At 40.4% G+C, this 17777-nt stretch overlaps 1 protein-coding gene across 1 annotated transcript; it reads left to right on the forward strand.

Moving 5' to 3' along the window:
- The first annotated feature begins 13843 nt into the window (after positions 1-13843).
- LOC145040479 (uncharacterized) lies at positions 13844-16749 on the forward strand. Its single transcript, XM_078988397.1, has 3 exons — positions 13844-14628; positions 14751-15132; positions 15961-16749. Exons 1-3 carry the CDS (start codon positions 13844-13846, stop codon positions 16747-16749), a joined length of 1956 nt encoding a protein of 651 aa, XP_078844523.1.
- The last annotated feature ends 1028 nt before the right edge of the window (positions 16750-17777 follow it).

Genomic DNA, 17777 nt, shown 5'->3' on the forward strand with positions numbered 1-17777 from the left:
TGGGAGTCTCAATATAATCCACCTCTATTATCCTAACAAGATAGTGCAGGTGTTGACCAAATTTCCTTGCATCCCCCTAGAACAAACCCACATGAAATCATATAAAAACCAACATCAGATTAGCAAAAATAGATGTTTATGATGTTGTGACGATGGTGTTGGATCTCGAATTCAAAGATCAAGATTCATACAGTTTCCTGTTACCATTCAGGTTTCTGAATATAGACAAAAAATAGAATGACATGGTGAGATGGTAGTGTTGTTTAGAGTCTCTATAGTGTTGGTGGTGCCCAATGTATTAAGTAGCAGTGGCAGTGGGCGACTGGCAGTATTGAGATGGTGATGATTGTTTATTTAGGTTTCGTGTTTTAGGGTTTTCGGTGAAGATGATAGAGATGATGGTATTTAGATCGACGATGGAAGAGGTAGAGAGGGTGGTTGCTGCTCTTCAAACAAGGTTGTTTCAAAATTTTGAGACCGACGACGGATATTATGTAGAAAAATTGGGAGTCGATTCATATTATAAAAATTGTATAATTGAGGATAGGGGTTGCATTGCTGGGTAGTATTAAATTTTGAAATTTGAGAAGTCCGCTAAAGTTTTTTAATCGGTCGCGTAAAGTTTTTTAACGTCTCTTCCAACATTTTTTTCATTAGTTTATTCTAATGCATAACACGTTGTACCTCCTTGTCTTAAATTCATGACTTTCATGGATGGAAAAGAGCGAAACTACTTGTAAGCTGCTCGAGATTTGCTCGTGAAAAGTTCGATTTGAAACTAATTTTAAACGAGCCCTAGCTTAATATTAAGCTTGTTTTTTAATGAGCTTGAGCTCGACCATGTGTTAATAAGCTTGATTTGGCTACGATCCTTCTTGTAAGCTAATTGGGATTGGCTCGCGAATAGTTCGATTCGAAACCGATTTTAAACGAGCCCGAGCTTAATATTAAGCTCGTTTTTTAATGGGCTCGAGCTCGACTATATGTTACTAAGCTTGATTTGGCTATGATCCTAAACTTGCATTTATATATTGTAATTTATTATATTTTTATATATTAAGATAAAAACATATTTGCGGAATCAAGGATTTAGTGTATTACTAAACGAATTTCTTAACAAGCTTGAGCAGAGCTTTAGCTTATTTCAGCATTTCATAAAAAAAAACGAGTTCAGTCTGATACCTCTGATACCTGGCCTAGCTTGTATAGTTCTTTAAGATTGAATCGATCTTAGTACAAGAAAGTTCTAATCGAACTGAGCTCGAGGTCGAGTGTCATCTAAATTAAACGAGACAGAGTCGAACCTAACCACGCTCGGGTTTGGCTCGACTCGTTTGCACCTTATATACACGTGTGTGTATGTGTGTGTGTATACATATAAAAGAGTGCCAGGATTAATTCTTGCTTAATGTTGTTAGCAATTTTATTTATCCAACATCTTAGCTCATCCCACATCTACGCCGGGACTAAAACACACCCTAAACACAAATGTATAAATAAGAGATTTATCTATGCTTATAATCATCCTACATTGATGCGGGATAAAGGTCACCCAATATCCTCCTCTGTATAATGAAGTCGTTGGATTTGAGTTGATCCAAACCAAACAATTACTTGCACTACTAAAATAAAAGGTATCAGCGACAGAAATTTTCCGTAGCTATATTAGCAACGGAATTATGAGGGTTCACCGAAGGAAATAAAAAATACACATGTTTATTTAATTGTAGCTTTCAGCGAGGGAGAAATTATAGATTACCTTGGAATCTGCGAAAAAATTACGATGGGCTTAGTCCCTCGTTGATAATTCTCCAGAAGTACCTGCAATCGGTCACTGATTTTCATTTCCCTCCTTAGGTTTTCATTCCCTCCGATTCCACTTTTCACTCCCCCCAATTACACAATGAAAAGTTATCTTTTCCCTGGTTAGGTTTATCATTCCCCAAAACTCAATACGTTCCCTCTCAGTCGACATTCTTCATCTCCCTCCATCACCGAGAAGAACAACTCTATCATTCCCCAATTGGGGCCTCGTCACTCACTCTATCAATCAATCGTCAACCACCACCACCGAGAAGAACAACTCTTCTCCCACCAGGATATGAAAAGGGAAGGTTCACACCCCTAACACAAACGACTTCTCACAGGTAAGCCTTCGTTTCCTCTGATTTTTTGGAATTGTTTTGTATAGGGATTTGGACTTGTTTATTGTAACACCGTAAATTTCAAAACAAAATTTTCAAATTTTTATTAAACATGATTCACTTAATATTCAGAAAACAACCATATTTATTCATTCAATCCAAGTAATACCAAATCCCAAGATCTCAAAATCATAAATCCCATGCGTGTTTACTGATCAAGCCAGTGCCTTCCCGCGGTCGTCACTAGTACCTGAAACAAATAACATCAAACACTATAAGCACAAAGCTTAGTGAGTTCCCCAAAATACCACATATAACACATATTAGCCACTCAAGGCTATAACTCTGTGGGTCCGTGCACCCAAAGTCTGTGAACCCTCAGGTTCTAACTCTGTGAACCTTCCGGTTCTAACTCTGTAAACATGCACAACATAAATCACATAGAAATAATGCAGTAGAGCACATAACATACATAGCATACAAATACTCCGTCACATAACTCTGGTTACCTACTCAAGGTAAAGTATAGTGAGAAGACTCACCTTGCGTATCTCGGTAATTCGTAAATCCCTGAAATCCCTAGTGCTCGATCTCCCGAGCTATAGTCGTCCTATAACACAATACATCTCTAATTAACACTTTCCCAACTAAGGTTGACTATCCCTTAACAAGTCAACATAGGTCAACACTGGTCAATAGTCAACGGTCAACTTTGACCGGACTCGGCGAGTGCACTATAGCGACTCGGCGAGTCTAAAATAATACACTGATTTCCCTGGGATCCTCTCTTGACACGTCGAGTATTCTCCTAACTCGACGAGTTCCACCTGGCATGAGTTGTGGGGCCAACACGACTCAACTCGCTGAGTCTCAAGAGCAACTCGACGAGTCCCAGCTTGACTGAGTCCACCTATCAACCCACTCTGACTCTCCCTGACTTACTGAGTCAAGCCCTCAACTCGGCAAGACCACTCGCTGTGTGGTGCTGGGAAATCTTCATGCTACTCGCCGAGTCTGTTCTTCGGACTCGGCGAGTCCATGCCATGCCATGACTCAAACTCACTCCTAAGGCCATGCAATGACTCAAACTCACTCATAAAGTCGCTATCTTGATGTACATACAACATCTATATGACCATATATGATGATTTAGTCCCAAATACCACAACTCAAGGTCATAACCTCCATTGCTCTTCATAAAGCTTGATGAGTGAGGCTCTCTGGACCTCTATGGATCCAGATCCAAAGCCTCAACACCAGAAAGGGACTATTTGGTATCAAATCAACCCAACAAAGGCCACAAGAAACCCTAAATCCAAATATATGTCATAAAACAGAAGATGAGCTGAAATAATACCTCAAGTTCGATGATCTGAGCTTCAAATCCACAGTATAGCAACCTCCTTTGCTTCCTCTTGGTTATGACCTCCTTCTTCTTGCTATAAAACACCACAAAGGTCAAGAATGGTTTCCTTTCTCTCTCAAAACGCTCAAGCACTCTAGGGTTTCTCTCTATGGATTGGTAAGGACAAATGACGGCCATAAGGCCCTTTAAATAGGTCTCAAACCCCGGGAATTAGGGTTTCATTACACAGTGTGGACTTGCCGAGTCCACTCTTGGACTCGCCGAGTACAAATGCGAACCCGTGTCCAAAACCGCGATCCTACTCGGTGAGTTTGAGCTCCAACTCGCCGAGTCCACTCACAATTTCCAAAAATATGCCAATAAGAAATACCTGGAAATTCCGGGCTATTACAGTTCTCCCCCACTAGAACTAGACTTCTCCCTCGAAGTCTCACTCTGCAAATAACTCCGGATGTTGCTCTCGCATCTCACGCTCCGGTTCCCACGTCATCTTGGACCCCTTCCGATGCTGCCACTGAACCAAAACCAAAGGTACCTCCTTGTTCCTTAGAACTTTGATTTCCAATCTCTGATGGCCACTAGTCTCTTCGCATAATTCAGGCTTGCATCCACCTGAATATCCTCTAATGGAACCCCTGTCGACTCATCAGCTATACACTTCCGCAATTGCAACACATGGAAAGTGTCATGAATCTACCCCAACTCTGCTGGCAAATCCAAACGATAGGCTACCCTGCCTACCCTCACGACTACCCGAAATGGTTCGATATATCGGGTCCCCAACTTGCCCCTCTTCCTGAACTGGATCACTTCCTTCCATGGAGAGACCTTCAGGAGCACAAAATTGCCGACCTGGAACTCAAGTTCGGACCGGCGTCTGTCCGCATAACTCTTCTGTCGACTCTAAGCAGTCAGTAACCTCTGTCTGATCTGTTGGATCTACTCTGTCGTCTGAAGAACTATCTCAGTGTTGCCCATAACGTGCTGCCCGACTTCTCCCCAGCAAACGGGGGTCCGACACCTCCTCCCGTACAACAGCTCAAAGGGTGGCATACCGATGCTCAGATGATGGCTGTTGTTGTAAGAAAACTCCGCCAAAGCCAAATACGTATCCCAACTTCCCCCGAAATTCAATACACATGCTCGAAGCATGTCCTTGAGTGTCTGAATCATCCGCTCACTCTGTCCGTCTGTTTAGGGGTGATATGCGGTACTAAAATGCAGCCTAGTACCCAGCTCCTCATGAAACTTCTTCCATAATCTGGAAGTGAAACGCACATCCCGGTCTGAGACAATCGAGATCGGCAGCCCATGTCGAGATACCACTTCCCTCACATATATCTCTGCTAACTTTTCTGTGGAAGAACTCTCGCTGATAGCAAGGAAGTGAGCACTCTTCGTCAACCTATCCACAATCACCCAAATTACATCAACTCCCCGAGCAGTCCTTGGCAATTTGGTGATGAAATCCATGGTGATTTGTTCCCACTTCCATTCAGGAACCTCCAACGGCTGTAACTTACCATGCGGTCTCTGATGTTCGGCCTTAACCTTACAGCAGGTTAAGCAGCTCTCAACGAACCACGCAACATCCCTCTTCATACAGGGCCACCAATACTCCCTCCTCAAATCCAAATACATCTTAGTGGCCCCAAGATTGATCGTGAATTTCGACCGATGAGCCTCTTCCATCAAAATGTCACGCATGCCTCCCACAAACGTTACCCAAATACGTCCCTGAAAAGTCATAAGCCCCCGACCATCGGTAACGAACTCCGATACCAACCCAACAACTCGCTCTCTCTTCTAGTTTTCTGACCTCACTGCCTCAGCCTGTGCTCCTCGAATGGTGTTCAACACTGGAGTCATCACGTTCAATCGTAAACATACATCTCGCAATGGGGCGCTCTCCGCCCTGCGACTCAGGGCGTCGGCTACCACATTAGCCTTGCCCGGATGGTACAAGATCTCACAATCGTAATCCTTAACCACATCCAACCACCTCCTCTGCCGCATATTTAGGTTGGGATGATCCATCAAATACTTCAGACTCTTATGGTCTGTGTATATCGTACACCGAACCCCATACAAATAGTGGCGCCAAATCTTGAGGGCGAACACCACTGCCCCCAACTCTAGGTCACGGGTGGTATACCTTGTCTCATGCGGCTTCAACTGCCTCGATGCATACTCTATCACATGCCCTCTCTGCATCAGCACCGCTCCCAACCCCAAGATCGATGCATCATAGTATACTGCAAAGTCATCCATTCCCTCCCGGAGGGCTAACACCGGGGCCTCGCATAACCTTTGGCGAAGCATATCAAAGGAGGCCTGCTGCTCAGGGCCCCATGAAAAAGAGACACCCTTCCGGGTCAACCTAGTGAGTGGCACTGCGATCTTAGAGAAGTCCCTGATAAATCTCTGATAATAACCGGCCGTCCCTAGAAAACTCCTGATCTCGTAGGGTGACCTCGGCACCTCCCAACTCATCACTGCCTCCACTTCGGCCGGATCAACCAATATCCCATCCTGGTTAACAAGATGTCCTAGGAACTGGACCTCTCGCAACCAGAAATCACACTTGGAGAATTGGGCATAAAGCCTCACCGATCTCAGAACTTCGAGGATCTCCCTCAAATGCTCCTCATGCTGCTCTCTAGATCTCGAATATACCAAAATGTCATCAATAAATACAATCACCGACCGATCCAACATCAGCCTGCACACCCGGTTCATGAGATCCATGAACACTGCCGGAGCATTGGTGAGTCCGAAAGGCATCACCACAAACTCATAATGCCCATAACGCGTTCTAAACGCTGTCTTCTAGACGTCCTCATCTCGCACCCTCACCTGATGGTATCCAGGCCTCAAATCGATCTTGGAGAACCAAGATGCTCTCTGCAACTGGTCGAACAAATCGTCGATCCTCGGTAACGGGTAACGGGTCTTGACCGTCATCTTGTTCAACTGCCGGTAATCAATGCACATCCGGTGTGAACCATCCTTCTTCTTGACAAATAGAATAAGCGCTCCCCACGGCGAGCTGCTCGGTCGAATAAACCCTTTCCCCAGTAGCTCCTGAAGCTGCGAGGATAACTCTCGCATCTCTGGAGGTGCAAGACGATAAGGCACCTTAGCGATAGGTGCAGCCCCTAGGACCAAATTAATACCGAACTCTACTTGCCTCACGGGAGGCACACCCGGCAACTCCTCTGGAAAGACATCTGGGAACTCTCGCACTATAGGAACCTCCTCCACTGACCTCGGCCTCGTGGAATCAACCCGCATATCTGACACGTACGCCACAAAACCCTTACAGCCCTGCTGTAGACACTGTCTCATCCTAGCGGCCGAACAAAACGCTGATCTAGAATGGGTACCCTCGCCGTACGCTGTAAGAACTCCCCTACTAGGGTCTCGTATGGTCAGTAGTTGTCGCTCGAAGTCGATAAACGCACTGAACCTGCTCAACCAGTCCATGCCCACAATGACACAAACATCCCCCATGGCAATAGGAACCAAATCAATCGGGAACTCAACGCCAAAAATCTCGAGTACGCACCCACGGATCACCTCTGTGGCATATATCTCCTTCTCGTCAGCCATGGAAACTCTCAGAGGCCGACTCAACGCCTCGCGACTAACACTGACGTGCTGCCTAAAAGCCAAAGATACAAAAGACCGACTCGCACCCGAGTCAAATAATACCAAGGCAGGTACTGAATTCACAAGAAAAGTACCTACGCATAACATAATATAAGCATAATATTTCAACATAACAATAAATACACGAAAGAATACATACCAGCCACGACATCGGGTGCTGTGCGGACCTCCTCCGCAGTCAACTGAAATGCTCTCCCGCATGCCCTCGGCGCCTTGGCCTTCACTGGCCGACTCCCGGTAGCTTTGATGGCGGCAGGGGCAGATCCCTGAAGTGCTCCCTGAGCTGAACCCCGCAACTGCGGACATTCCTCCTTCCGGTGTCCGGTCTGGTTGCAGTGAAAACATACTGCAAACCCCTTGGGGCAGTCCTTGGCCATATGCCCCTGCTTGCCACATTTGTAGCAAGATCCAGCTCTACACGCTCCATCATGACCCTTGTCGCACTTTCACTAAGTGCGGCCCTTCTGGATCCCTGATTTGGGATCAGCGGGCTTGGCCCGCTTGGCTGCCGGATGGAATTGTGCCGGTCGCCGATCCCTCCCCTGAGCCTCAGCCTCCTCCCTAGCCTGAGTCTCCAGCTTAATCTCTCTCTTCCGGGCATTTTCCTGAAGCTCAACAAATGTCCGGTATGAGGAGTTCACCACGAACTCCGAATGTCTCGCGTCAAGATACTCAAATATCGGCTCATACGTGCCTGCTCAGTGGACACGTGCTAAGGGCAGAACATCGCCTTCTCGTGAGACATCTTGGTAATCACTGTAACGGACTCAGTGCCCTGCTTGAGGGTCAGAAACTCTTGGGCCAAATGCTCCCTCTCCACTTGGGGAACGTACTCATCTCGGAACATGGCAATGAACCTCTCCCAGGTCACTGCCGCAAGCTCAGCAGGCGAAAAGTGTGTTGTCACAAACTTCCACCTGTCCTTCGCTCCCAAGCGAAGCTGGTTCAGCGGGAACCGTACTCTCAAATGCTCAGGAGATGAGCAAGTGAATAAACACCCCTCTATATCAGAAATCCATCTCATCGCCGCCATCGGATCCTGGGTCCCATCAAACTCTGGTGGTTTCATGTTGCTGAACTCCCGAAACAACAACGCGTCACCACCCTGCGGCCTAGCATCAGCAACAGCTGCGGTGGCCGCCGCAACAGCAGCCTCAGAAAGAGCAGCATAACGCTCATCGAAAGTCTCATTTAGCGTGGTCTTAATAGACTCGAATATCTCTGGTATCTCCGCCCTGATGACCGTAGCCACCTCCTCACGAATGATCTGCCAAATCTCCTCATCACTAGCCCCGACGCCCTCTGGCGTATGACGTGTCCTCACCATGATCAACCTCTGAAATACAACATATGATAAATTAGAATCCGCTCGAGCATACTCACACTCGACAACTCATTCCTCCTTGATCCTAGGCATTCCAAAGATTCTTACTCGGACCGTACACCGCCCCGATGCTTCCAGTAGTACGGGCCCAATGCTACTGTCCACACTGTTTCAGTATACACCCCAAATCCTCCTCTTTAAATCCCAATTTCCAAGTACTCTATCACTTTCTAACAGATCTCTCGTAAGCTCCTCGCTGCTATCTATTCTCTCTCAAACATCTCATAGCAGCTCACCTCTCCCTAGGCTAAGTCATCACAAATCAGGGCACTCCAGTCCTAATAGGAATACCTAGCCTACTTTAGCAAGAGAATACATAATTACAATCTCATAAGCATATAATATAAGGGTATTTTGGGAAATCACCGTTTGGGCGCTGACTGATCGTACACACGTTCCTCCTCTGAATTTCTCTAGAAATCTTTTACTTTTAGAAAATTTTGTTCTTCTTTTTAAAATATTTTTCCAAATCCTAAGTTTGAGTTCAAATACTCCCGAAGGTGTACCTGAATCCCTCAAACCAAGGCTCTGATACCAAATTGTAACACCGTAAATTTCAAAACAAATTTTTCAAAGTTTTATAAAACATAATTCACTTAATATTCAGAAAACAACCATATTTAATCATTCAATCCAAGTAATACAAAATCCCAAGATCTCGAAATCATAAATCCCATGCGTGTGTACTGATCAAGTCGGCGCCTCCCCGCGGTCGTCACTAGTACCTGAAACAAATAACATCAAACACTGTAAGCACAAAGCTTAGTGAGTTCCCCAAAATACCACATATAACACATATTAGCCACTCGAGGATATAACTCTATGGGTCCGTGCACCCAAACTCTGTGAACCCTCAGGTTCTAACTCTGTGAACCTTCCGGTACTAACTCTGTAAACATGCACAACATAAATCACATAGAAATAATGCAGTACAACACATAACATACATAGCATACAAATACTCCGTCACATAACTCTGGTTACCTACTCAAGGTAAAGTATAATGAGAAGACTCACCTCACATATCTCGGTAATTCGTAAATCCCTGAAATCCCTAGTGCTTGATCTCCCGAGTTATAGTCCCCCTATAACACAATACATCTCTAATTAACACTTTCCCAACTAAGGTTGACTATCCCTTAACAAGTCAACATAAGTCAACACTGGTCAATGGTCAACGGTCAACTTTGACTGGACTGGGCGAGTGCACTATTGCAACTTGGCGAGTCTAAAATAATACATTGATTTCCCTGGGATCCTCTCTTGACACGTCGAGTATTCTCCTAACTCGACGAGTTCCACCTAGCATGAGTTGTGGGGCCACCACGACTCAACTCGCCGAGTCTCCAGAACAACTCGGCGAGTCCCAGCTTGACTCAGTCCACCTGTCAACTCACTCTGACTCTCCCTGACTCACTGAGTCAAACCCTCAACTCGGCAAGACCACTCGTTGTGTGGTGCTGGGCAATCTTCATGCTACTCGCCGAGTATGTTCTTCGAACTCGGCGACTCCATGCCATGCAATGACTCAAACTCACTACTAAGGTCAGATCTGTTCCACTAATTCATAGATCCAGTCCTTCCAAGCTTATTTAGCACGTAAAGTCGCTATCTTGATGTACATTCAACATCTATATGACCATATATGATGATTTAGTCCTAAATACCACAACTCAAAGTCATAACCTCCATTTCTCTTCATAAAGCTTGATAAATGAGGCTCTCTGGACCTCTATGGATCCACATCCAAAGCCTCAACACCAGAAAGGGACTATTTGGCATCAAATCAACCCAACAAAGGCCATAAGAAACCCTAAATCCAAATATACTTCATAAAACAGAAGATGAGCTGAAATAATACCTCAAGTTCGATGATCTGAGCTTCAAATCCATAATATAGCAACCTCCTTTTCTTCCTCTTGGTTATGACCTCGTTCTTCTTGCTAAATAACACCACAAAGGTTAAGAATGGCTTCCTTTCTCTCTCAAAACGTTCAAGCACTCTATGGTTTCTCTCTATGGATTGGTGAGCACAAATGACGGCCATAAGGCCCTTTAAATAGATCTCAAACCCCGGGAATTAGGGTTTCATTAGACAGCGTGGACTCGCCGAGTCCAGACGCGAACCCGTGTCCAAAACCGCGATCCTACTCGGTGAGTTTGAGCTCCAACTCGCCGAGTCCACTCACAATTTCCAAAAATATGCCAATAATAAATACCTGGAAATTCCAGGCTGTTACATTTATTTTATAGATTTTGACCTGATTATTTTCTACAAAAGAGTTCAATTGAGTAATCCCAATGTAAATTGGATAAAGAAAAACAAAATACAAGTCAAACATGAAAAAAATTTGAAAGAGTATACATAAAAATCTATTTAGATCTTACTAACCATCCCCAAAAGAGATGTCCTAGCGCCTCCACCATCTTCGATGTCTACTAGGGTGTTTTATGTTTTTGGATCAATAGGCATTAATTTTTTTTTGGAAGAAGCAATCTCGAACTCAGAAGTAATAACTAACATGATATTAAATCACTCTTTAATAGTGTATTATTTTAATTTATCGAATGACAAATTTGGGTAGTTTTGTAAGTTAGCATATGTTTGGACATTCCAAGGTTCCATAGTGGGGTATTATTTTAAATTATCTAATGAAAAATAAGAGTTAGGAGTTGGAATCTATTTGTAAACTCAACATGGAACTTGTATCACCAGTGTCAACACAGAAGCACAGTCATGCACTACTCATTTCAATTTTCATTAATTCTTTCAATATATAGTTCTACATTTTGCATGCATGGAAAGTATAACAATTATATAATTTGATAATATAGTCATTAATACCTAGCTCTCCAAACAGGTTAACAATCAATTGGAAAAGAGAGTTCATATATCCACTTGTTTATTTAATTCTTCCATTTAATACAAAAGTGGTTTTCCTTTAATGCCCTTCTTTTAATCAACAAAGATATAAGAAAAAAATGCTTTTCAATTACCAAAAATATATAAAGAGAGATAAATGAATTTTTTTTCTTCTTAGTTTATCAATTCTTTTTTTTTCCTATGTAAATCAATTTCTTTTTGTCTAAATTTTTTTTATAAAAAGTTGAACACCAATTTTCATCATCACACTTAATATTTACGTTTTTCAACATTGAAACTTTTCATTCCATTCCAATCAAATACAAATGTAATCAACAATCTTATGACAATGTCCTTTCCAATCCGTTTTAACATTTAATACTTTGAATCCATTCCAACAGTAACATTTAATACTTTTGAATCCGTTCCAATCTGGATATTACCTAAATCCGTTTCAGATTCTTTTCTATGTCTTCATATTTTTTTATCTAGTTTAACAAAAAGGGTAAAATTGGATAACTAATTTTCTATTAAGTGGAAGGATAAAATAGAAAAAGTGGATATATCAGCTCCCATTGATAAACCATCAAGAATTTAATCATTTCGAGACTTATCAGGACAAAATTTCTTGTTCACGGGCACATCTGTCCAAATATACAAAACATAAATAACATACATAATACTTTTTACATACATACATATACATAACGTATATTACAAAATTACATGTTTATCTTAATTTTTAAAAATTAAATGGATAGTTCTTGTTCAGGTGCAAATCTGTTCAGGGGCAAATCTGTCCAAAAAATAGAGGGCATAGAAAACATACAAAGAACATCCTCAAAACATATAAGAAGTCCAATAGAAGTATAATAATCATCTAATTTGATAATATAATCATTAATGTCAAGCTCTCCAAAGAGGTTAACAATCAATTGAAAAACCATTTAAAATTTAAACATTTTGAGACTTATCTGGACTAAATTTCTTATTCAGGGGAAAATCTATCCAAATATATAAAACATAAGTAACATACATAACATTTTTTATATACATACATATACGTAACATATATTACATATATTACATGTTTATCTTAATTTTTAAAAATTAAATGTTTAAGTTCTTGTTCAGGGGAAAATCCGTCTAAGGGTAAATCTGTCCTGGGTAAATCCGTTTGGAAAGTAGAGGACATACAACACATCAAAGAACAACCCCAAAATGGTAACATAATTGAAACCTAAATCCATAATGGTAATGTACTTCAATTTAAGGTGAAAAGTAAAAATGATAAAAAAAAAATGAAAGGAAAAAGAAATGCCCTGAACAAGTTATACTTACATTAAAGCAAAAAGTTCACCACTTATAATTACATTTTAATGCACTAAAGACAAATAACAAATAATATTATTAAAGAAAACAGATAGATCACTTAAAGTCTTAACATCCAATGCACTTTTTAATGACTTTTGTGTTCACAAGAACTTTTAACTAACTGTTTTTTATTGACAGATAGATCACTTAAAGTCTTAACATCCAAGGTCTAACATTTTATATTGTATCTGTAGTTTCTTGTAATTATTATCATTATGTCAATACATAGTCATAGAATATGGATGTACAACATGAAAGAATATGGGTATCTTAGCGCATCATATAAGACATGTGTTGACTACTTTTTGGATGTTGCTTTTTCTAATTAAGCAACCGTCAATAAGGATTGTATCAAATGTCCTTGTAGTAAATGAAAGAATATTCCCTATAGGAGAAAAGATGATGTAAAGCTTCACCTGTTACAACATGGGTTCACCCCTAACTACACAACTTGGTGGGCACATGGTGAAAGTACTACAACATTTCAGCATGAACTGCAACCTCCTAATGCAATGGAAGATGATGAGTTGGATGGGTGCACGCGCATGGTGATGGATGCAAAGGGGTCAACAGATAATATTACATCTAATCAGGAAGAACAAGTCCCAAATCCATATGCCAAAGGGTTCTATGATATGTTATATGATGCTGATGAACCTTTATGGGTAGGGTGCCAAAATTATTCAAAATTACAAGCAGCATCAGAGTTGTTGAATTGGAAGTTAGAGTATAATATATCTGAGGCTGCTTATGATCACATACTTCCTATGATTAAGCGGATGCTACCCCCAAGTGAGAAATTGGTTGGGAACTTCTATGAAACAAATAAGTTATTGAAAAGACTTGCACTTCGAGATAGAAAATTAACTCTTGCAAAAATCATTGTATGCTTTACTATGGGGTTGATTCAGACTTAACCAAGTGTCGAGTTTGTAGTCATGATCGTGACAAGAGTAATAGATTAAACTTGGTTCCTTATTTGAGGATGCAATACTTACCAATTACTCCTAGACTTAAGAGGTTGTATATGATAAAAAAAGATGGCCAAAGAGATAACTTGGCACTATGCACATCGTAGAGAACCAGGTTTGATGGCCTATCCAAGTGATGGTGACGCGTGGAATCATCTTGACTCAAAGCATCCAGAATTTGCAAGTGATCCACAAAACGTTAGTCTTGGGTTATACACCAATGGGTTTTGCCCAAATAACTCAAATTCGAGTCTGTATTCATGTTGGCCTATATTTCTTTCAATCTATAACTTGCCTCCTTGGATGTGCTTAAAAGACTCATATGTTCAGTTAAGCATGATTATTCCCGGAAAAAAGAGTCCTGGTCAAAATTCAGATGTTTTTCTCCAGCCACTGATAGACGAGTTGAAAATGTTGTATAGTGAAGGCGTTGTTGCTTATTATGCTTCACGTAGAGAAATTTTCACCATGAGAGCTATACTTTTATGGACTGTTAGTGACTTTCCTGCTTATGCAATGTTGTCTCGATGGAGCGCGCATGGAAAGTTAGCATGTCCATATTGTATGGGTGAGTCAGGATCATTTCGGTTAGATCATGGAGGTAAACCATGTTGGTTTGATTTTCATCGTAAATTTTTACCTGTATCACATTGGTATAGAAGCGATAGACACAGATTTCTAGCTCAAACTACCATCCAATTGCCACCACCACAAGTCTTAACTGGTGATCAAGTTTGGGAGCTAATACGACACTTTCCTATTGTTTACAAAGGCATTCCTGATAGACCAACCATTACAAAATTGCCTGGTCCCAGGTTCACAAAATTGCCTGGGTTGGGATTACTCATAGTTGGGTAAAAAGAAGCATCTTTTGGGAGTTATCATATTGGCGAACTTTGTTAATTCGACACAACTTTGATTTAATGCACATTGGGAAAAATGTGTTTGAAAATATCTTTCACACTGTAATTGACAGTACGAAAAGCAAAGACAATATCAATGCAAGAAAGGATATAGAAAGATATTGTAATCGAAAACATATGCATATATATAAGAAGGTTGGAAAAGATATGAAAAATATAGAACCATTCACTTTGACCAAACCACAAGTAGGTAAAATATGTAAATGGTTGACTAAACTTAAATTCCCTGATGGGTACGCATCAAGCATGGCGGCATGTGTTAATCTACAAGATAATAGCTTTTATACCTTAAAGAGTCATGATTTTGCATGTGTTTATGCAAAGGTTATTGCCAATTGCTTTAAGAGGGATGCTTCCAAATCCAATATGGACTACAATAATAGAATTGTCCACATTCTTTCGTGTAATATGCTCACGGGTGTTACGTATGGAAGAGTTAGATCACTTGCAAAACACAATTGTTAAAACCATTTGCAAGTTGGAAAAAATCTTCCCACTTGCATTTTTTGACTCAATGGAACACCATGTTATACATTTGACTCGTCAAGCTATTCTTGGTGGTCCAGTTCAATACAGATAGATGTATCCTTATGAAAGGTAGTTTTCTGTAATGTAAAAAGTATCCTTTCATTATTTTAATAAATAATCATAAAACTCTATGGTATTACTAACAAGTTATTTTCCAACATCTGCTTAGGAAGTTGGGATCAATCAAAAGAAATATTAAAAACCAAGCTAGTGTGGAGGGGTCTATTGTTCAGGCTTATATTGTTGGAGAACTATCCATATGTTGCTCCCAATATTTTGAGTCAAAAATAGAAACAAGGTTGAATCGTGAGTCACACAATTCTGCCCCAGAAATTCCTAGTTATACTAGGGTCGACTCTCGGTTAAGCATTTTTATAGTTCGTGAAGAAGATTATTTTAAAAGGGTGGTAAACGGAAGGCCTTGAGTGATGAAGACATGCGTATTTCTCATAATTATATCTTAATTAATTGTGCAGAGGTTTACCCTTTCATAAGGTATTGCAATTTTTTTTTGATGTCATTGTATTTTAAAAATGTGATTTCTTATTTGTAAAGGGAGTTTGAACATTTTGCAAGCCAAGGACAACCACATATGGATCAAGGAACCCTAGCAAGGTTTAGGGATCAACATTTTGCTAAGTGGTTCAAAAGACGTGTGAGTATTTCATAAAAACTTGTATTAAATGGTATCTAGTATACATGTGGTTCATATAATGATTATCTATTTCATTTTAGGTTTCTCAAGAATCATATGATATCAATCAGAATCTAAAAGGCCTTGCACGAGGACCATTACATCATGTTTTAGAACATAAAGGCTATTTTGTTAATGGTTATAAGTTCCACACCAAAAAATATGGCGATGGTCGTGTCACACAAAATAGCAGGGTTTGTGTGAAAGGGTCGTGTTATGATGAGAATGAGTGTGACTACTATGGATTATTGGATGAGATCCTAGCAGTACAATATCAAGGTGTAGGGTGTTGTGTTGTTGTGTTATTCAAGTGTACTTGCTTTGATGCTGACGAAGAGATAAACATCAATCGAAAACATAATTTGGTTGATGTTAAATACAAGTCAAGGCTAAGGAACAATGATCCGTTTATCCTAGCGTCCCAAGCTACTCAAGTGTATTATGCACCAAATCCTTCAATGAAAAATAATTTGAAATCTTGGTGGGTTGTTGTCAAAACGAAGCCACGTAGCATATATGATCTACCAGAACCAGCTAGTGAAGAAGCAAATGATGATGACGAGGAGGAGAAATTATTTCAAGATAGTGGTGAATTAATAGATACCAGAAGTAGTAGTGAAGATGAGGCAGAAGAACCCATATGTTTTGTCAGTGAAGGAGCACCTGAAGAAGTTACTTATAATGACCCCGTCAATACATATATAGAAGTGAGCAAAGAGGAAGAAGAATTTGATGATAATTCGGATGGTTCGGCTGATGAAGAAGAACTTGATGATAACACAGATGAGGAAGAAGAATTTTATGATAACTTGAAGGATTCTGATGAATGAAATTATGTATTTGGAATAATGTTAATTTTGGAAACTTATATGTTATATGATGTATCCATATGTATTTTGCAAAAACCGGTTAAATTTGAATGATTTTGATGCATGACCAATGGTTACTAAAGAAAATCTATATTGTTTTTTGTTTCACTGCTTCATATGGGGCGGCGTGGTGTTCGTGATAGTGCTCGTGGTGGTGCTCGTAGTAGTTTTTGAAGAGATTTAAACAACCCTCAGTTAACCAATGATTCTTTTCCAATACAACAAACAAACATGCATGGTACACCATGTCTGGGAACTAATTCTATTGATCAATCTGCTGATTCATCTCAAAGCATTAGAGGATCAAATGTTTTGGAGCAAATTCCTATCAACCCATCATCTAGGAGGATGATTAGCCTCAATGTTGATGGATAGTATGTATATATAATATATATTCAAACAAATTTATATGTTAAGTATAATAATAATTGTATTGGTGTTATTCTTTTTCTAGATTAACAACTCCTGAAGCTATTCGAGCAGTCACTTCTACGTTAAATTTGATGTTTAATGGCCCATGGAGCTCATGGAGGAATGTTGACTTGATTAACCATGAGGCACTTTCGCAGCACATTAAGGTTTGAACATAGTAATGTTTGCAAATTTAAAATGCAAGATCTTGTTGTATAGAATATGGCTAATTGTATGATTTTGATTTGTGTATGGATTATATCAATGGGAAGCTAAGTATACTGATCAAGTTGTTAAAGTTGCACGGGAGAATGTCATGAAAAGACGTTTTTCTGACACTTTAAAAAATGCATGAGATGAATCTGTCAAACTTGCAAAGGCTTAAAATGTCAATGTATCATTAGAAGGTGATTTATCCATTCTAAAGTCATTTCGCCCGGAACGGATAAGATCAGAATATTGGGAAGAATTTATTGATAAAGTTTGGATCAAGGAAAAATGGAAACAAAAGTCAAAATCTACAAAGGAAAATAGAAACAAAATGGAACATGGTTCAATTTCAAAACACTGTTGCGGTT

Source organism: Lactuca saligna, chromosome 4, assembly GCF_052625555.1.
Source record: "Lactuca saligna cultivar CGN05327 chromosome 4, ASM5262555v1, whole genome shotgun sequence".
Classification (NCBI taxonomy): Eukaryota; Viridiplantae; Streptophyta; class Magnoliopsida; order Asterales; family Asteraceae; genus Lactuca; species Lactuca saligna.